Source organism: Mobula birostris, chromosome 4, assembly GCF_030028105.1.
Source record: "Mobula birostris isolate sMobBir1 chromosome 4, sMobBir1.hap1, whole genome shotgun sequence".
Taxonomy (NCBI): domain Eukaryota; kingdom Metazoa; phylum Chordata; class Chondrichthyes; order Myliobatiformes; family Myliobatidae; genus Mobula; species Mobula birostris.
Window position 1 is genome coordinate 37,587,880 of NC_092373.1, and position 22,547 is coordinate 37,610,426.

The 22,547-nt window shown below is 39.2% G+C and overlaps 2 protein-coding genes across 7 annotated transcripts in view; both read left to right on the top strand.

The window, feature by feature from the left end:
- Positions 1–22,547, top strand: part of LOC140196269 (DISP complex protein LRCH3-like) — a 144,534-nt gene that overhangs the window by 106,983 nt on the left and 15,004 nt on the right. For all 6 annotated transcript variants that reach the window (XM_072255173.1, XM_072255171.1, XM_072255172.1 and 3 more), the window contains 4 exons: positions 14,576–14,633; positions 15,665–15,781; positions 17,846–17,964; positions 19,501–19,638. In XM_072255173.1, the coding sequence (XP_072111274.1) occupies positions 14,576–14,633; positions 15,665–15,781; positions 17,846–17,964; positions 19,501–19,638 (432 nt within the window). The remainder of the gene's footprint in view (positions 1–14,575; positions 14,634–15,664; positions 15,782–17,845; positions 17,965–19,500; positions 19,639–22,547) is intronic.
- Positions 1–22,547, top strand: part of rpl35a (ribosomal protein L35a) — a 147,412-nt gene that overhangs the window by 51,890 nt on the left and 72,975 nt on the right. The gene's annotated exons all lie outside the window — the stretch shown is intronic.

Consider the following 22,547-nt stretch of genomic DNA (forward strand, 5'->3'; position numbering starts at 1 on the left):
TATCCTTGTAAGCGGAACAAGTGCTACACATGCCCTTACACTTCCTCCCTTACCACCATTCAGGGCCCCAGACAGTCCTTCCAGGTGAGGTGACACTTCACCTGTGAGTCGGCTGGGGTGATATACTGTGTCCGATGCTCCCGATGTGGCCTTCTATATATTGGCAAGACCCGACGCAGACTGAGAAATCGTTTTGCTGAACATCTACGCTCTGTCCGCCAGAGAAAGCAGGATCTCCCAGTGGCCACACATTTTAAGTCCACATCCCATTCCCATTCTGACATGTCTATCCACGGCCTCCTCTACTGTAAAGATGAAGCCACACTCAGGTTGGAGGAACAACACCTTATATTCCGTCTGGGTAGCCTCCAACCTGATGGCATGAACATTGACTTCTCTAACTTCCGCTAATGCCCCACCTCCCCCTTGTACCCCATCTGTTATTTATATACACATATTCTTTCTCTCACTCTCCTTTTTCTCTCTCTGACTATACCCCTTGCCCATCCTCTGGGTTTTCCCCCCTCCCCCTTTTCCTTCTCCCTGGGCCTCCTGTCCCATGATCCTCTCATATCCCTTTTGCCAATCACCTGTCTCGCTCTTGGATCCATCCCTCCCCCTCCTGTCTTCTCCTGTCATTTTGGATCTCCCCCTCCCCCTCCCACTTTCAAATCTCTTACCAACTCTTCCTTCAATTAGTCCTGACGAAGGGTCTCGGCCCGAAACGTCGACTGTACCTCTTCCTAGAGATGCTGCCTGACCTGCTGCGTTCAGCAGCAATTTTTATTTGTGTTGCTTGAATTTCCAGCATCTGCAGAATTCCTCGTGTTGCTATATTTGCTTTTTTTTTAACCGGGTGAAAGCAAAGATATTTATTGTTCTCTTAAATACATCTTTGCAGAATAATTCACAATACATGTTTTAATTTGATTTACATGATGAAAAACCGTGATCTGTAGATTCAGTCTATAAAGAAATATAGTGTCACAGATTTCTTAAAGTCTTTTATAGAAGAATCACAGTATGGTATTTGTTTTGTTGCTTCGTCATGAGTTACCAACAGCAAGTTCTCTATACTTGTAGGTTTGTAATGTTTATGTTTTTTAAGTGCTGATGTTTCAGAGGAAAATCTTCAATGTAACATGGTGTAGTCTAAGGATGCAAAATATTCTTAAGCAGTATTAATGTTTTTAAAATGAACAAACACATTCATGAAGAATGAGGAAAATCCTATGATATTCTATAGCTGATCTTTGATAGTGATTTGAGTTATTTTTATCATTTGAGCCATCATTTCCAGAAAATAAATTTCTCTTTCACAAGTGCACCAAATCAGAGTAAACATACCATAAGACATACAAGCAGAATTAGGCCATTCAGCCCATCAATACTTCTGCACCATTTGATCATGGCTGATTTATTTTCCATTTCAAACCCACTCTCTGCCTTCTCCCTGTAACTTTTGACACCCTTACTAATCAAGAATCTATCAACCTCCACTTTAAATATACCCAATGAATTGGCCTTCAGAGCCACAGGTTCACTACTCTCTAGCTAAAGAAATCCCTCCTCATTTCTATTTTAAAGGGTCATCCTTCTATTCTTAGATAGTGCCCTTTGGTCCTAGACTGTCCCACTATTAGAATCGTCCTCTCCATAGTCACGCTACCTAGGCCTTTCAATATTCAATAGACTGCAATGAGATTCCCCCGCCCCCACCCCCATTCTTCTAAACTGTAACCCCTGGAATCATTCTTGTAAACCTCATGGGCCATCTCTGCACCCTTTCCAATGCCAGCATATCCTTTCTTAGATACGGGATCCATTACTGCTCACAATACTCCAAATATGGTCTGGCCAATGCCTTGAATTTAAACAATTTCCCTCAGAAGATAACACTGGACTGCAAAGATTTTGCTTCCTGAATATTTTTAGGTGTATCTTACGGATTTTGGGCTGCTGATCATGAAAATCGTCATGAAATGTCCCTATCACGCACCTTTTTTTTGGAATTGCCTGCACATGTTATTTCGATTCATAATTCAGGTCCATTAAAATGTTGCCCACAATGTTAGCTGAAATTTTTTCTGTCCTGTCCAGGTATATTGGACCCACAACAATAGTGTCTTTTTATTGATTCTTCAGTGCTAATTCGCTAAGCCTGAAAGCTGTGTTACTACACAACAGCCATGTCCACCTTTTAATACCAGTCGGCTATGCAGTACACGTGAAAGAAACCTACTGAAATTTGGAAGTCTTATTAAAACATATACAGTACAGCAACTACAACTGGAACATCTGTGGTGATCTAAAAGTAGTAGCACTTCTACTAGGAATGCAGCTTGGATATACCAAGTACTGTTGTTTCATTTGTGAATGGGACAGCCATGCTAAACAATCTCATTACATTAAAAAGGATTGGCCACTCTGCAAGCAGTTGGTTCCAAGGCAGAAAAGTGTGATACATAAGCCACTTATAGACCTAACAAAGATATTTCATATAAAACTGGGGCTTATGAAAAATTTTGTGAAAGCGATAAACAAGGAAGGTGAAGGATTTCGATATTTGAGACAAGTGTTTCCCAGAATAACTGATGCCAAGGTTAGGGCAGGCATTTTTCTTGGTCCACAATTCAAACAGGTCATCAATGACAGGCAATTTGCAGAACATCTAGTGGGACCGGAGAAAATCACATGGAAGGCATTCAAGGATGTTGTTGAAAATTTTCTTGACAACTACACGCTTCAAGCATACAGAACCATGAAGTGCAACAGGTCACTAAAGATTCATTTTCTGCATTCCCATTTAGACTTCTTCCCTGCAAATCTTGGCACTGTCAGTAATGAGCATGGTGAAAGGTTTCACTAGGACAGTACGATCTTGGAGAGATGGTATGAGAGCAACTGGAATCCATTAATGCTCTCTGATTATTGTTGATTACTTGAGTGAGAAGCCTCAGACTGAGTACAATTGAAAATCATCAACAAAACACTTTTAGCTTAGTTGAACTATTGCTAAGCGTCAGCACCATTATGCAGTTGATCAAACTATATTTAATAAAAGTTCATTTCTTGTGTCTCCAAATTTCTATGTGATACAAGTAGCTGAAATTATATTTGTGCTCACCTTAAACGGTCTATCATAACCACAAAAAAATGTCACAGGAAGCAACACTTGAAAAAAGTTGCTGTCCAATGCAATTGGCAGGCCAGTTATTTTGAACTACACTCTTAACCTGTAGAACTCAACACTTAAAACTGTAAGGCATGCAGGATCATTTGACACTTTTAAACACCAGCTCAAAACCTATGCATTTAACCTTGCTAACATCTTTATGTCTTTAATTTTTGTGTTTTCTCTTTATCCCATTTGTAAAGCACTTTGAACTACATCATTTGTATGAAAAGTGCTTAATAAGTAAGATTAGTATTATGCCTCAGGATTTTGTATTCTAGTCCTCTCAAAATGAATGCTAACATTTCATTTGTCTTCTTCACTACTGACTCAACTTGCAAATTAACCTTTAGGAAGTCCTGCACCAGGATTCCCAAGTCCCTTTGCACCTCTGATTTCTGAATTTGCTCCTCATTCAGAGAATAATCTGCATCTTTATTTCTCTTACCAAAGTGCATGACCGTATACTCTCTACACTGTATTCCATATGCCACGTGCATTTTTGCCCATTCTCCTAATCTGTCCAAACCTGATGTAGCCGCCTTTCTAGTATATGAACATATTATTAGTGGAAACAGGAAGTCATATGGCCCCTTGATCAATGAATTCAATAAAGTCATTGTATGTTCTATGTCTTAAGTACCTTTTCTACCCTAAGCACTCCATCCTTTGATTCTATTAATATCCACAAATCTATCAGTCTCATTCTCCATCTTGGATATACTACCTGGAAAATTTTTGAACATGTATAAATTGGGAAATCTGAATTGCAGATTATGTTAACATCAGCCTGACATAATTATACTCTCAGATTCACACCTGTCTGTCACCAGATATATCCGTCCCATTGGTAAGTGCATTAGCCATGAGCATCCTAAATATTAGAAACATAGAAAACCTACAGCACAATACAGGCCCTTCGGCCCACAAAGTTGTGCGGAACATGTCCCTACCTTAGAAATTGCTAGGGTTACCCATAGCCTTCTATTTTTCTAAGTTCCATGTGCCTATCCAAAAGTCTCTTAAAAGACCCTATTGCATCTGCCTCCACCACCGTTGCCAGCAGCCCATTCCATGCACTCGCCACTCTCTGCAAAACAAAACTTACCCCTTACATCTCCTTGGACTGTATGACAAGAAAGTACCACGTTGAAAAGTTATGTTGTATTATTGCTGGGCTATCTCATGAGGCTTGGAGATGCCATTGCCAACCAGGGCAGTCTGAGAGTAATTGCTGTTGGACTGGTTAGCTTCAGATGATGAAAAAACCAGGAGGAGGACAAAATTCAGATAACCTTGCTTCCAAGAGTCCAGTTGAGACAGATGTATTTATTCATGTATTAGTTGGAGTACAACATACTAAGTTTGTGCCTCAAGCACCATCTTCGTACCAAGTAGTACCATTGTATGTGACTTTATCATTGTGCTAAATGTCACAGAACGAGAACAGTTATGGGAACTATAATTTGCACATCCATGAGACACTGTGGATCATCAGCAACATCAAAATTATGTAACTGTTACAGTTCTTGGCAGTATGTTCATTGCAGTCAAAGTGACAGACTATATTAAAAGCAATGGTGAATGTGCAAAAAATAAAATCTGACCTTGCAGGCCATGTCCATGTACATACACTTCTGACGACTTAAGAGAAAAAGGCATAGACAATACACAAACTATACACCAGGACGTTCTTCATGATGCTATTATTATTATGCCAGGGGACAACAGTGGTTTTGAAGCAATTTGATCATAAATAGTGATGAACAACTAAACAGTGACGCTCAGCAGTTCCTGGACTGAAACAAGGTCATGGAGATTATTCTGGTAAACACTGATTTATTGAATCAGTATTCTTAAACAATAAATGTTCTGATTGAAATACATTGACGTGTCTACTTATGTACAGGTCACTACTGTGCTTGTATTAGTTCAGCAGATATGCTTCAGACATTTTATTTGCTGTAAATCAGCTTGGACCGTGTGCTGCAAGGTATGTAAAAGGAGCAAAGCAGAAGAATTTTATCTGAAAATGTTACGCTGTACACTCTGTGTACCAAGATAAATACAGCTGCAGCAAAACTGAAGACGTTTGATGAAATATTGGACAAAGCATCGTTGTCCAATATTTCCAGCATCGTTGGCAGCTTATACACAATCTCAGCTGTTCATTGCCATAGAAGATCTAGGAAGTTGATTACTTGCTGAGTACTATTCTGTCCTGAATGCAATTCCTTTATCATTGCTGCATCAAAATTTGGAATAAGTTCAATACATGGACCTTTGCAGTCAAAGTGACAGGCTCGTTATCACTATCTTAAGGACAATTATGAATGTGCAAAAAATTCTGACCTTGTGAGCCATGCCCATATACATTTCTGAGGACGTAAGAGAAAAATGGTATCAATTTTGTGGTCATCAGTGAGTTCCACTCTGATATCCACTGAAGAAAGCACGTTGACTGTAGCTGTTACCCTGTCTCGGTATTGACCTATGTTGCGGTAGAACCTTCTGGGTATTAAACCCTGTTGTATGAAGAAGGGTGTGGTTCAGCACAAATCGTGCCTATGAAACAGCTACAAAATTGGAGTCAGGTAAAACTGAACGTATCTAACATTTAGATGCATTTCAGAAACTTCCCAAGACCAAAAATTAAGTGAACTATTTAAAAAGGAAATTTCAAATGCAGAAATTGATAAATATATTACAAAAGAAGCAAAGACATTTAAAACATTCAAAAGTATATTACTTCCTTTTTATATAAAAAAAAAGCAAAAATATTTATACCTTACTTCCTCACAGCTGGTTTCCTCCTTTGAATATATTGAACTTCCTATGTTCTAAGTGGGCACAGATGCTCAAGCTGATTCACCATTACAAGTATTAGGGAGCTACTCCCACTTCTATCTCCACTGTTGAGCTTGTACTGACACTTTGCACAGGAATCTACCAGCATACTCCCAGCAAAATTGAAGTATTCTGCAGTACTTGGAATATTGCATTCAGTTCTGTTCGCCTCACTATCAGGATGTGGATGCTTCAGCGAGGATCCACAGGAGATTTACCAGGATGTTGCCTGGATTAGAGAGCATGCCCTATGAGGATAGGTTGAGCGATCTGGGGCATTTCTCTTTGGAGAGAAGGAGGACAAGAAGTGAATTGATAGAGTTATACAAGTTAAAGAGACATTGATCGAATGGCTAGCTAGAGATTTTTTCCCACAACATAAATAGCTAATGTGAGGGGGCATAACTTTAAGGTTTTATGAGGAACGTAATTCCTTAGGATGTCAGATATGTTTTTTATACAGCGAGTGGTAGGTGTGTAGAATGTGCTGCTGAGGTGGTAGAGACAGATAAATTAGCTGCTTTTAAGAAACTCTTAGGCTACGTCCACACTAGACTGGATAAATCCGTAACCAAAGCTTTTTCTCTTCGTTTTGACCCTCCGTCCACACTGAAACAGTGTTTTCCTCCCCCAAAAACGGAGCTTTTCTAAAACACTCACCAGAGCGTTTAAATCTGAAAACGCTGGTTGGGCATTGTAGTGTGTATGGGGTAACCAGCTAATTTTAAGAACGCTGTCATGATGTGCCGGAACAAATGGTGGTGGCGGAGGGGCATTTCATTGTTTTCTTGAACGCAACCTCCAACACTACATCAACAATTAAAGTTTGAGTCAACGAATGATTTATTGTAACCATCTTTATTTTGAATAAGGACTGAGAGTTAATGCATGATTTATTGTAAATAACTTTATTTATTGAATAAGGACTCAGAGTCAATGGATGATTTTTATGTAAATAAATTTATTTTGTAATATTTCTGAATAAAGTATAGTTTTGGAAAAAAATATCTGACAATAGATGTATGACAGCCTAATGTAACATTGTATGGAAATACAAGATAACACTGATGCAGACATGTTTTATACATTTAACAAGGTGCTTTATTAATGTATTGCTTGTGTAGACATTCAATAGATGCAATTGTCACTTTTGCCCAGTAAGTCATTTTATTGCACGTTAAATACAGCAAAATAATACACAAAGACATGGCAAAAGTAAAGGCAAACAAATGAGATAACAGCAAATTTCACTTTTGCCCAGTAACAAGCCTTATTGCATTTAGTTGTAGTTGTTGTCCCTTTCATCGGTGAAGAGACTATGGCTATAGGAAATGTTTCTGGACAAACGCGCACCAAGTCTTTCGTTTGGCAATTTCCTTTTAAGTTTTTCTAGTCTGTAACTGGACAAATGTGCACCAAGTCTTTCGTTTGGCAATTTCCTTTTAAGTTTTTCTAGTCTGTAACTGGACAAATTTGCACCAAGTATACCGTTTCCTCGTCGCTTGTTTTCTGTGTGTCCTGCGCATGCCGAGTAGGAGGAGATTCGCCCAAATACCCGTTTTAATGTGGACGGAGGTATTTTCAAAAACGCCTGGTGTGGACGCCTGTCGTTTTTACGCGAAACCGGCGTTTTCAAAATTATCCGGTCAAGTGTGGGCGTAGCCTTAGATAGGCACATGGACGATAGAAAAATGGAGGGCTATATCGGAAGGAAGGGTTAAATAAATCTCAAAATAGGTTAAATGGTTGGCACAAACATTGTGGGCCTAAGAGCCTGTACTGTGCTGTTTGGATGTCAAGATCATGAAAGACTTGTGTTTGGAGACATCCAAAAGCTGTTCCAGCGCATTTAAGACGATGTTGGATCTCGTCATTAGGGTCGACATTGGAGGAGAGGTGAATTCCAAGATACGGAAAGTGGTCCACGTTTTCCAGGGTTGTTTTGCCAAGTTGAATTGATGGTTCTACACCAATTGATGGTTCAAACAAACACCAAAATGTTAGTGTACTAAGCAATGGTAATCCCAACACTCCTGTATGCATCAGAAACCTGGACAACATACCAACAACATCTGAAGGCACTTGAAAAGTTCCATCAACGCTGTCTTCGAAACATCTGAAATATCAGCTGGGAAGATAGAAGAACCAACGTCAGTGTGCTAAATGAAGCAAAAACAACAAGCATTGAAGCCTACGTCGTCAAGATCCAACTAAGATGGAGTGGTCATGTTGTTCAGATGAAAGACGAACGTCTGCCAAAACAAATCTACTCCCAGCTTAAAGAGGCGGACAACAGAAGAGATTCAAAGATGTCTTAAAAGCCAACATGAAGAAATGTAACATTGACATCAACAATTGGGAAACCAATGCCAAGGACAGGAAACTCTGGCAAGCCATCATCCGAGAAGGAACAGCAACTTTCGAAGCCAACAGATGTGCAGAATTAGAAGAAAAGAGAAGAAAATGGAAGAAGAGGCAGCAACAACCAAAGCCCAATCCGCCACCTGGAACTACCTGTCCTGAATGCGGAAGAACTTTCAAAGCCAAGATTGGACTCATAAGCCACTTGAGAGCCCATAAATAGATCAACAGAACAAAGACCATCATTCTCGACCTCAAGGGATAGCCATGACGACGACGACAGTGCTGTTAAAATTCTGCAACACTTTGCCTTTGTGTCATTAGGCTGTGTGAATGTTTCCAGTGTACCCATGCAGGTAAGCAATGCACACAACCTGAATAGTTCCAGAGAAAATGTGGTGGTCCACTTTGCTGTTTGTATTACACTTGTGAATATTGTTGAGTGTGTTTCAAATGCTTACATTGCCACATGACTTGTGTCGTAAATTAAGAATATCTATAATTTTAGAAGATTTTATGATACAATCTTCTGTTTGTCTGTTAGTACCTTAAATTTAGGAAAATCTGCTGATTATTTATTCCTCTGGGGCAGTAGATCTGTTTATATTAGCATGTGAATTATGTCTCTGTTAAGTCTAGGCAAAAAAGCATTAAACAATGTCTCTCCTATTTCAGGTGTTTGAAATTGAAGCTTGCTGGTGTTTGAACATATTCTCATAGAGCAATAGAGAGCTACAGCATAAAAGCAGGTTCTTCAGCTAACAGAGTCCATGCTGACCATCAAGCACCCATTTAATCCCAGTTTTTTCTTCCCACATTCTCATCAACTACCTCCAGATTCTACCACTCACCTGTGCACTAGACGCAACTGATTTAAAGACTTTGGTGTTTGGAAGGAAATCCAAGTGGTCACGGAGAATGTGCAAATTCTACACAGTCAGTCCCCAAGATCTGGCACAGTGAGGAAATGGCTGTTCTAGTTATGCCACTGTACAGCTCATTTTATACAGTATACACTCAGATTTCATCTTTATAGATGTCTTCTCCTGCTCTGATCCTTCTCAATAAAAAATCCATTGTCATTTCACTGCACATGGCAGATCAATATTTTCCAATACCATGTTCTGTATAAGGAACAAGCCATAAGAATGGAACAGGCCATGTTGATCTGGAAACACCTTGTAATTTCTGAACATAATATAGAAGACACCATTAATTACTTCACATTCTGAGTTATTTCTGAATCATTGTTTAGTTTTAGATCATGTAGAAATCTTTAAAACTATTTCAGTCATAACTGCTGCTCCTCAGCTTTATCTTAACACTTTTTTTGGCAGTTACTCTTGATCTTTTGTCACCAGTCGGTACAAGACATAAAAACATTCTTTTACTGGTGCCTTCATACCTCTTTAGGTATTTTAACTTTATTGTCATAAAATGTATATTGTATAAAACCTACTTTTCGACTATAAGACATAGGAGTAGGATTAAGCCACTCAGCCTAATGAGTCTGCTCTGACATTCCATCATTGCTAACTTATTATCCCTCTCAATTCCATTCTCCTACATTTTCCCTGTAACCTTTGACGCTGAGTAAACAAGAACCTATGAACCTCTACTTTAAACATACTCAATGATTTGGCCTTCACACTTGTCAATGAATTACATAGTTTCGCCACCCTCAGGCAAAAGAAATTTGTCATCAACTCTGTTCTAAGTGCACAGTCCTCTATTCTGAGGTTGTGCCCTCTGATCCTAGACTCACTCATTATAGGAAACAACTTCTCCATGTCCATTCTATCTAGACCTTTTAATATTCAATAGGTTTCAATGAGATCTCCCCTCATTCTTCTAAATTCCAGCGAATACAGGCCCGGAGGCATCAAACACTCCTCATACATTAACACTTTCATTCCTGGAATCATTCTCGTGAACCCCCTCTGGTCGTACTCCAATGCCAGCACCTATGTTCCCTCTAAGCTGTGCACATGTGCGCACGCACACGTTTTTCAACCAGCGCACAAAGGAAATTAATGTGCACACAAAAGGTTAGTTACCTTAAATAATGTTGTAATTAATAATTATTGAAAATAACCTTTTAGCTAAATGTTACTGCTAACTAGTTAGTTGTTTTTTCAAATACCACAATGCACGTCACTAATTTATGTCACCTCACCTTTCCTTCTCCGGTTTGTACAGCTGCATCACAGCGGCAGCCATCATTGGCGGACAGTGTTCATATCGTAAAGTTTACAAAGATCTGTTTCAAATCCTATAGATAGCTTACTAAGTTTTTATTGAAAAAGATCAGTCAACTGACCCTGTGGCTAAATACTGTCACAAGAAGTTGATAAACATCACATATAAAGTAGCTTTACAGGTTTTAAGTGATGTCTTTGACGAACTGGCTGCACTGTGCAAGATTCTGCAAAAGAGTGGCCTGACACCGATTGAGTCACTTCATTTTGCGCAAGGCAAAATTAAGAAGATAAGAAAGCAGTATCTGGGAGACAATGTTCTGTGGAGTGACAAAGTTAAAGTTTTGCTAAGCTAACAATGTGAAGAAAACATCACAGTAGATACAAGTTCGCTGTTGACTTTTATAAATAGTCCTTGAGTTCATTTAGAAGAAAGGTTTCCTGAAGATGAGGTACAAGAATGGTCAGCTTTTGATTTCTCCACAATTGCAGGTTGTGACTTCATATTTGGCGATGAACAAGTTAATGCCTTATGTCTAAAATATCATGATTTTCTAGCTGAAAATACTGTAATAGTTGGACAGTTCAGTGATTTCAAATTTTCTGTGCAAGAAAACACTAAATCCAAACTGATTTCAAACTTTGCTCAAATGGTGGCATTTGTACTTCAAAATGAACAGTTTTTCAACCTTGCACAGTTGATGGACATTGGATGAACCTTGGATGAACAGTCTGTGCCTTTATTCCTTCTCCCTAAGTGCATGACCATATACTATATTCCATCTGCCACTTCTTTGGCCATTCTCCCAAGCTGTCTTAGTCCTTCTGCAGGCTCCATGCTTCTTCAGCATTATCTGCCCTCCACCTGTTGTTGTACCGTTGGCAAACTTGGCCATGCACCACTAGTCACCAGCAACCAACCAGAATAGGCCCTCTTTATTCCCACTGTTTGTCTCCTGCCAGTCTTTCTTGTCATACCATGGGTTATCTTGTTAAGCAGCCTCATGTGCAGCACCTTCTCAAAGGCCTTCTGAAACTCCAAGGAACCATCAGCCATTGACTCCTTCGTGTATCCTGCCTGTTATTTCTTCAAAGAATTCCAGTAGATTTATTAGGCAAGATTTCTCTTTAAAGAAACAATGCTGACTTTGGTCTGCTATATCATGTGCCTCCAGGTACCCCAAAACCTTAATAATTGACTCTAACATTTTCCCAACTGCTGAAGTCAGGCTAACTAGCCTATAATTTCCTTTCTTCTATCTCCCTCCTTTCTTCAAGAGTGGAATGACTTTTGCAACTTTTCAGTCCTCTGGAACCATTCCAGAAACTAGTGGTTCTTGAAAGATCATTACTAATGCCTCCACGGTCTCTTTAGCTACCTCTTTCCGAACCCTGGGGGGGGGGGGGCAGTCCATCTGATCCTAACTTCACAACTTTCAATTTCCCAAGCACCGTCTCCTTAGCAGTAGCAAGTACACTCACTTCTGCCTTCTGACACTCTTGAATTTCTGGCATACTGCTATTGTCCTCCACAGTGAAGGCTGATGCAAAATGCTTATTCAGTTGGTCTGCCATTTCTTTGTCTCTCCCCCCCGCCCCCAATTACTACCTTGCCATAGTCATCTTCCAGCGGTTCAATATTCACTCATGTCTCTCATTTACTATATATATATATATATATATATATATATATGATTTATAAAAATAACATTTGGTATCCTCTTTTACGTTATTGGCTAGCTTACCTTCATATTTCATCTTTTCTCTCCTTGTAGCTTTTTTAGTTGCCTTCTGTTGGATTGTACAGCTTCCCAATCCTCTAACTTCCACTAAAATTTGCTGTATTGTAAGCCTTCTCATTTGCTTTTCTGCTGTCCTCGATTTCCCTTATCAGCCACAGTTGTATCATTCTCCCTTTAAAATACTTCTTCATCTTTGACGTTTATCTATCCTGTGCCTTCCAGATTGTCCCAGAAATTCCAGCCATTGCTGTTCTGCCATCATCCCTGATAATGTCCCCTTCCATCAACCTTGGCCAGCTCCTCTCTCATGCTTCTTTAATTCACCTTTCTCCACTGTAATAATGATACCTCTGACTTTATCTTTTTTTTTCTCAAAACTGCGGGGTGAAACCTATCATATTATGATCACTGCCTCCTAACGGTTCCTTTACCATAACCTCCCTAATCAAATATAGTTCAGTACACAACACCCGGTCAGAATTGCCTTTCCCGTAGTGAGCACAACCACAAGCTGCTCTCAAGAGTTATCTCATAGGAATTCTATAAATTTCCTCTCTTGGGATCCAGCACTAACTTGATTTTCCCAATCTACCTGCATATTGAAATCCTCCATGACTATCATAAAATTGCCCTTATTACATGCCTTTTCTATCTCCCATTGTAATTTATATCCCACTTCCTGGCTACTGTTTGGAGGCCCACCACAGTCTTTTATCCTTGCAGTTTCTTAACTCTACCCACAAGGATTCCACACCTTCCAATCCTATGTCACTTCTTTCTAAGGATTTGATTTCATTTTATACCAAAAGAGTTACCCCATCCCCCTCTGTCAACCTGTCTGTCCTTTCAATACAAGGTGTATCCTTGGATGTTCAGCTCCCGACTATGATCTTCTTTCAGCCATGACTCAGTAATACCCATAACATCATACCTGCCAATCTCTAACTGCGCTACAAGATCATCTACTTTTTTCTGTTTACAGCATGCATTCAAATACAACACCTTCAGTCCTGTATTCATCAGCCTTTTTGATTTTGCCCTCGTTTTACACTTCAACTCATCCACTGACTGCAATTTTGCCTTATCATCTGCCTGTCTTCAGTCTCACTATGCACTGAATTGACTTGTATACCAATTGCTCCATCTTCAGCTCTATCACTTCTGTTCCCATCCCCTACCAAAATAATTTAAACCCTCCCCAACAGTTCTAGCAAACCTGCTCACAAATATCCTATAGCTGTGTGAAAATAGTTATTATAAACCAAGCTGGTGCATATGATCTGTTTGAGAATATTTTGGAATTGTTAATTGGAAACTTACGGAGATGGAATACAATTGCGCTCATCTCAGTACCCTCCAGATAATGTGTGCATTAATTGGGCAACAGAGCCAGTGCAACACACACAAAAAATGCTGGTGAACACAGCTCTAGATGCTGCCTGGCCTGCTGCGTTCACCAGCATTTTTTTGTGTGTGTTGCTTGAATTTCCAGCATCTGCAGATTTCCTCGTGTTTGCGTCCTTTATAATGGGTGCTTTCGGAAGTTGCTACAGTTTAGGTTTTGCTTTCAGATTAATTATTTACACTTTTACAAAATATTAACCAGCTGTGCTGTAATTTTTAGGTACTTATTGCCGTTAAGTATTTCATCCAAGACCCAGTTCAATTGTTACATACCTGCATAGTGATCTTTATCTATTCCAGAGGATGCTTTACCTAGCCTAATCTATTATTAAAGGTTCCAGCATCTGCAGATTTTCTCGTGTTTGCTAATCTATTCTTACTCCCTTGCTCTGTTTCCCAGCTGAAAATGATTGATAATAACTTGGGAGGCCTAGTATTTTCAGATTTTACTATGTGGTGGAGTTTCTGTAACTTGTTGTGATGCATGTTAGGTTGTATTTGAGCGGGAAGTAAATGACATTGATCAAGTCTCTTCAGTCAGGCCCTTAGCAGGCTGTTCGGCCAATATTACTAAATCTGTTTTGACTGTGGCATGCAAAACACAATGGCATAGCTTAAGCTTTTAACTTTTATATATAACCAAAAATTATTGCAGAATAAACTAATTCTTAGTTCAGTTTACACTTTAATTCACCGCTTACTCTGAAGGAGTATCAAGATGTCAGTGTGGCTCAATGTTGAAAAGGAAGTAAGATGTATTGCAGAGAGGCTCCACATTTTTAGACTACATTTAGTCTCTGTGCAACTAATCTTTTATTAGTTTTTAAAAATCTTGTCTTTTTCCTCAGAATGAAGACAAAGCACCCATGTCACCGAATGTAACTACCCAATCATCTGCCCATACTGGTAAGAGAAAAACCATTGCAAACTATCACAAAAACAGTTGTTCCTCTATTTGTATGCACAATAAAATTATGTATTTTTTGTTTCCTTCATTTGATGTCAAATAAAACATTTACTTGTTTTTAAACAATGTTGCATTGTAATAAGCATCTGAGATAAGGATCAAAATTCAACGTCAGCATTATGTTATCCACCTGGTCATAAGACAGTGATTATGGGACTGATAATGGCACATGTTTTTTGTAAAGCTCTGAAAACCCCTCCATTAATCTATTCACAATCTCTGATCTTGAAAATCCTAAAAATATCTACCTTCACATTTCTAGGTAGACTGGTGGTGGGCTACAATTACAAAAATTATCTAATCTTTGAGACAGGTTTCCCACTTTGACGTGTGTTTAATTTACTTGTATCATTGAGAATATCTTGGTATAATTCATTTGTCTCTATAGTCATTCAGCCCAAGGCGGAATTGTATCAGTCTAGTACATGGTAAGTGGCATGCATTCCCTAGTTCATTGGTGAATTAGCCTACAGATAGTTTCAGGAGTCCAGAATCTCTTGACAACAGAAAATAAAAATAATATACTTTTGAGTCTAGTGCAAAATGACTACAAGCTGCAGAAAAACTGGGTATACGTAACCAATTTCAGAAAACAAATAAAAGTTGCCAGAAGTAGAATTATTGAAATATCAAAATTGAAAACAACAGGTTTTGGAAAATTAATATTTTGAATATATAAAAATATGAACATAAGGTGTGAATTAATAGCTAAGTCCTCACCATTAAAAAGATCTCCCCCTCTCCCTTCCACCTCTCCCTCCCCCTCCCCAACCCCTCTCCCCTCTCCCTGCCCCTCCCACTCCCCCAATCCCCCTCCTCCTCCCAATCCTTCTCCTCCTCCCAATCCTTCTCCCTTTCCTCTCTCTCCTCCTCCCCTCTCCCCCTGCTCGTACTGATTGTTAATTAAACTCTGCTGCTTAATTTTAACATTCAGTTCTGCTCATTTATATCCTCTGATATCTGTCTGCAGTCCAACCTGGTCTTCCTTATCCTGGTTCTTCCCCCAATGTTTACAAGCAGGCCATGCAACCTAACCGACCTGAAAGCTTTCTCCTGAGAGCAACCATGCGTGATGAAATGAAAAAAGGTAAGTAAATTTCGCATTGTTCAGTGGAGCACAGGAAATAGTGTCATTAACATTGATTGTCATGCAATTCCATGTTTCTCTCTGAATGTGCAATATTTCTGTAAATGGTAGGTGACATGCATCAACAGAAAATGATACTTCATTTTCTTATGCATTGGAGGAATATGAACTCTATGGGCTATGTCAGTATTTTTTGTCCATCCTAATTGCCCTTGAGGATGTGGTGGTGAGCTGCCTTCTTGTACCACTGCAGGTGTGGGTGTATGCACAATTCTGTCAGCGAAGGAGCTCCAGGATTTTGATCCAGTGACAATGAAGGAACAGTCATATGTTTCTAAGTCAGGATAATTTGTGACTTGGAGCAACTTCTGATTGGTAGTGTTCCCATACTTTCACTGTCTTTATTCTTCGAGTTTGTAGAGGTCATGGGTTTGAAAGGTGCACGCTAAGGAATCTTTGTGCAGTATATCCTGTAAATGGTACATTGTGCTGCTACTATTTGTCAGTGGAAGAGTGAGTGGATGGTTCTGGATGGGATTCCTGTCAAGCCAGTTACCATGTTAAGCCAGTGTGTTATTGAGAAGTTGCAATCATCTGGGCAAGTGGAGAATACTCTGTCACATTCCTGATATGTGCCTTATGGATGGTGCACTACTTCTTTATCTGAGGATTCACAAATGGAGCTGAACATTGTGCAATAGGCAAGTATCCCTCCTTCTGACTTAACTATTGAAGGAAAGGTCATTGATGAAATAGCTGAAGATGGTTGGGCCTAGGACACTACCCTGAAGAATTCCTGAGATTTGATAAGAACATTTAGTACACTTGAGAATAAAGGAGTTCAGGAAATCATATGATAAAATCAAATACAAATGTAGATCACACATTGAAATATGCCTTGGGAGAAAATTCTTTAATTAGGGTTGAATTTTGATTCCCACTTTCACAAAGGTTTTTTTTTCTTCTTTATTGTTTCATGTGTAAATAACAAGCACTTAACATTTAGGTGCCCCTGCATTACTATAGAGACATCATTGGCAAATATGCTTTGGGTTGCATTGGGAACAGATCTGAAATTACTTTTTTAAATCTCTGCCTCCTGTCAGGATGTTCTTGACACCACTTTCATCATAGCTACAAATATCTCCTTTATTCAAAATCAGAATCTGGTTTATTACTACTGACATATATTGTGAAATTTGTTGTTTTGCGGCTACAGTGTAGTACTTAAAAGATTCCAAGGTTAATATAAATATGCAAGAAATAAATAAATAGTGAGGTAGTGTTCATGGATTCATGGACCATTCAGAAATGGAAGAAGCTGTTTCTAAAAAGTTGAGTATTGGTCTTCAAGCTTCTGTATCTCCTCCCTGATGGTAGTCACGAGAAGAGGGCATGGCCTAGGTGGTATGGGTCTTTAATGATGGCTGCCACCTTCTGTCTTCATTTGCTTGAACATATCCCTGAATTACCTGGGATTTTTCTTCATTGAGATCTGTACTGAAATGCAAAATATGTTGCAGTCTAGCATTAAAAATGTCAGTTCAGACTCCTCAAAATTTTAGAATTGAAATTTCTGGTTTACATAGTTGTAGATCCTTTTTCTCATCATTGGTTTGTTCCTATTGATGCCAGATTAAAATATCAAATGGTCCAGGCTTTCATATAAACAATGGTTGTCTGGTTTAAATTGAGATGTAGCAATTGAGGAGAAGTCTGACAATTCAGTGCCTATCAGAGAAAACAAAAAGTTGAAGAGAAAGATGATCAAGTTGTACATCGATTTCTTATTTTTTTGTTATTTCCATTATCCTTTTGTTCACTGTTATGCAGGACGGTGTATTTAGCCCCAGGTTAATTTTTAATACCTTGTTCACGATGCCTTATGTGGCTATCATACCTTTAAAAAGAGTTACAATGTATCTTAAGGCTAGAAATTATTTCACCCCATTGAATTTATAAAGGGATTTCAACAATAAATATATATAAGATACTTGATATGAATGTCAAGCAGCAATGTTCCTGTGGTAATTTCTTACGCACAATTAACCTTTCTTTCTCTAGATGGGAACTTTTCTGCTTCGTCCTCTATAAACCCTGGTCAGGGTTCTGAAATCCCAATGATGCTGCAGAACCAAAAACAATATGAGGATGAACAGAGAGCAGTGCAGCAACTGAGGAAGGTAATCAATTGTACAGTTGTCCACCACAATTGAAGCATCACAATTGGCCTGCAGTAAGCAAGTCCACAGGAAAATTATCTAATGATAGATCGTGGAACATACTAATGAATTAATGATGGAATGATTCTGAATGGTATTTATGTAAATAAATGCAAGGAAGATGCCTGTACTTTTTATTCACATTCCCTCAGATTGCCAAAAGTCTGGAACCTTAATGTGCTCTTGGAATAAAGCTTAGTGATTTGTTGACACCTGCCAGTCATACAGCACAGAAACTAACCACTGAGTGAAGAAGTTCCCTCTCGTGTTCCCCTTAAACATTTCACCTTTCACCCTTAACCCATAACCTATAGTTGTAGTTTCACCTAACCTCAGTAGAAAATGCCTGGTTGCATTTACCCCCTCATAATTTTGTATACCTCTATCAAATCTCCACTCTAGGGAATAAAGTTGTAACCTATTCAATCTTCCCCTATACTCAGGTCTTTAAGTCCCAGCAACGTCTGTGTAAATTTTCTTTGCACTCTTTCAATTTTATTTATATCTTTTCTGTAGGTAGATTATTGTGTTCTTCATCTTATTGTGTATTATTTTGTGCTGATTTGGAACCAGAGTAACAATTATGTCATCCTGCTTTACACTTGTGTACTGAAATGGCACTAAATAATATTGAATCCTGAACAAGCCTTTCTGCCTACTATGTACTAATCATTTACAATAATCCCAGTTTTTCTCCCCAAATTCCCATTATCTCTTTTATATTCTTCCTCTCACTTATACATTAAAGGCAATTTACAATAGCCAATCAGCCTTCAAATCTGCACATCATTGGTATGTGGAAGGAAACCAGGGCACCTAGAGGAAATCATAGTAGTCACGGGGAAAATATACAAATTCAGTATAGATAGAAACAAGGTCAGGATTGAAGCTGGGTTTCTGGAGTTGTGAGGCAACAGCTATATTAGCTGCACCACCCTCCAGCTCCACAACATGAGACTCTCTACTCTATATGCACCTCCATACCTCTTGCTATCTCTATACCTCATGGCTCTTAACTGTCTTCTGAAATAGACTGACAAGCCAAAAAGTTAATGCAACTGGCACTGCCAGCAATTCCCAAGTGCTGTGCCTGAATAGAAAGGGGGAAAAAAACATATTATTCTTGCAATTTGTGCTTGTCCAGTTAGGGAAATAAAATCTTACCACTTTGAGCATTTAGTTCTGGTGTCCCACAATAAAGTATTTAAATGAGTCTTTTAATTTCTGACATCAACTATTTTTAAGGAAACTACCATCTGAACTACCACATTAATCTGCTTTTATCTCGTGTTGATATATCCATTAGGAATAGAGCCATATTTATTATTACAAAATGTTTTAGCTATCAGATGGTAAAATGAAATTACTTTATTTGAATTTAAGCAAAGTTGCAGAACTAAAATTCAAGTGTATCACTTAATCCTCTGCATCACTGTTTATAAAATGTATTTGCTAAACAATTAACCATTATAGATTTTTCACTGATTTATTTTTCAGAACATTGAATCACGGTTAAAGGTTTCACTCCCAAGTGATCTTGGAACAGCACTTACAGATGGTGTTGTCCTCTGTCATCTGGCTAATCATGTGAGACCACGGTCAGTCCCTAGTATCCATGTCCCATCTCCAGCAGTGGTGAGTATTCTGAAGTGTAATTCCATCAGCAGCATCCTCAACGACAACTGATAGAGTGTCAGTTTCACTTGTAGACTTGGGCATCCAGCTGTCCAGCTTTACCTTGTTATCACCATTGGCAAATACAATGTTAGCATTCACTTCAAGAGGACTGGAATATAAAAGCAAGGATGTAATGTTGAAACTTTATAAAGCATTGGTGAGGCCTAGTTTGGGCCCCTTATCTTAGAAAGGATGTGCTGGAACTGGAGAGGATTCCAAGGAGGTTAACGAAAATGGTTCCAGGATTGAATGGCTTGTCATATGAAGAGTGAATGATGGCTCTGAGGGGTGACCTCATTGAAACCTGACAAATGGTGAAAGGCCTTGATTGAATGGATATGCAGAGGATATTTCCTATGGTGGGAGAGTCTTAAGACCAGAAGACACAGCCTGAGAATAGAGGGGCGACCTTTTAGAACGGAGATTAGGAGAAATTTATTTTGCTAGAGGGCGGTGAATCTGTGGAATTCTTTGCCACAGGCAACTGTGGAGGCCAAGTCTTTAAGTATATTTAAAGCACAGATTGATCGATTCTTGATTGTTCAGGGCATGAAGGGTTATGGGGAGAAGGCAGGAGTTTGGGCCTGAGAGGAAAATTGGATCAGCCATGATGAAAGGGCAGAGCAGACTTAATGGGCCAAATGGCCTAATTTTCCTATATCTTATAGTCTTATAGTTTTATCTTGACCCTCCATTGACCTCTTGTCCAGTATTCAGTAATACAGGAGTAGAAAAATTCTTCATCTAAATATTATGAAGATAGAAGCCAATTGTCTTTGATCTCTGTGTCTTACTCTGTACAGTACCTTCAAATCAACTCTTTCCCTTGTAACTTCCTGGGACTGAACTAGGTAGTTTTGTTATCATAATTTGATACTTAATCCTATGTGTATTTTCTTAATATAAGAGTACCCTATTATCCTCATATTTTATCTCCTTAAACTTGCACAGTCCCAACATCTCAACTGCTGAAAAAAAAGCTTTCATCAGAGAATTGTGGAACCAGGTGCTTATGGCCCACCTCATCCTCTATGTGTGCTAATCCTATTTGCCTGCATTAGGCCCATAAACAGTACTTCACCTTTCCTATCCAGATAGCTATTTGACTGCCTTTTAAACAGTGTAATTGTATCTGCCTCTACTACCTCCTCTGGCTCATTTCATATATTCACCTCCCTCTGTTTGATAAGCTTACCCCTCAAATCTCATATATTTCTCACCTCTAGTTTTGGACTGCCCTCTGCCCTCAATTACGTAAACCACTATAAGGTCACCCCTGTATCCTGTATTCCAAATGAAAGTGTTCCAATTTCTCTTAATACCTCACCTCTCCATTCCAGGCAATATTCTGGTAAATCTGTTCTACGCTCTCTGCATTGCTACCCTGTCCTTCATGGACTATGATGGACAGAAGTGTACTTAATACACTGTCTAACCAATGTTCTGCAACACGCTATCCCAACTCTTATATTCAGTGTCTCAGCCTGTGAAGGCAAGCAAACCGATTGGGTTTTTCCACAACACTATCCACTTCTGTCACCATTTTCAGGGAGCTCTGGGCATGCACCTCAAAATTTCCCTGTACATCGACTCACCTTAGGCCCCTGCCATTTACTCTCTATGTCTTACCTGAATGTGACCTCCTAGAGTACATTACCACAAACTTTCCAGGTGATGTAAATCCCACTATAATCAGCCCCTTTGTTTTACCTAATAGTCCATTCTAATGCTTTCCAAGCCAGCTTCCATTATTCAATTGCCTAGCTGTTGTGATTAAAACTATTGTCTTTGTCTTATTGTAGACCAAATCTCAGTAACTCATCACTCCTCTGCTTACTGACCTACATTGGCACACAGCTAAAGTAAGGTCTTACTTTCAAAATTCTTTTCACTGTTTTCAAATTCACCCTTGATCTTACTCATCTAGAGTTTTGTAACCTTGTTTATTCTCATAATCTTCTAATTATCCCATTTCTGGCCTCTTGATCATCTCCAAGTTTAATTGTTTTACTACTGGCAGGTATGCAGTCAGCTGGGAAAGCTCTCAGCTGTTGAATTCCTTTCTTAAGCATATTTAAGGAAAGCCACAGTCAGGTTGGAGGAACAACACCTTATATTCCATCTGGGTAGCCTCCAACCTGATGGCATGAACATTGACTTCTGTTAATGCCCCTCCTCTCCTTCTTACCCCATCCCTTATTTATTTATTTAGTTAGTTAGTTAGTTAGTTAGTTTTCCCTTTTTTTTTCCTCTCTCTCTCTTTTTTGCTCTCTGTCCCTCACACAATAACTCCTTGCCTGCTCTCCATCTTCCTCTGGGCTCCCCTCCCCCTGTCTTTCTCCCTAGGCCTCCCATCCCATGATCCCCTCCCTTCTCCAGCCTTGTATCCCTTTTGCCAATCAACCTTCCAGCACTTGGGTTCATCCCTCCCCCTCCTGTCTTCTCCTATCATTTCGGATCTCCCCCTCCCCCTCCCACTTTCAAATCTCTTACTATCTCTTCTTTCAGTTAGTCCTGACGAAGGGTCTCGGTCCGAAACATCAGTTGTACTTCTTTCTATAGGTGCTGCCTGGCCTGCTATGTTCCACCAACATTTTGTTTGTGTTGCTTGAATTTCAAGCGTTTGCAGATTTCCTTGTGGTTGCATTTTTAGGTTCACTACTGTGAAGCCTCTTCCAGTGATGCCAACACTGAAGAAGTTTAAATCTTCTCTTAAAATCAATCTTGTCCTTTTTGTTATTTACTCTGATGTCTCATATGTGACACACACAAACTGCTAGAGGAGCTCAGAAGGCCAGTCAACGCCAGTGGAAAAGAGTAAATGGTCAGATTTTAACGCCGAGACTCTTCATTAGGACTGGAAAAAA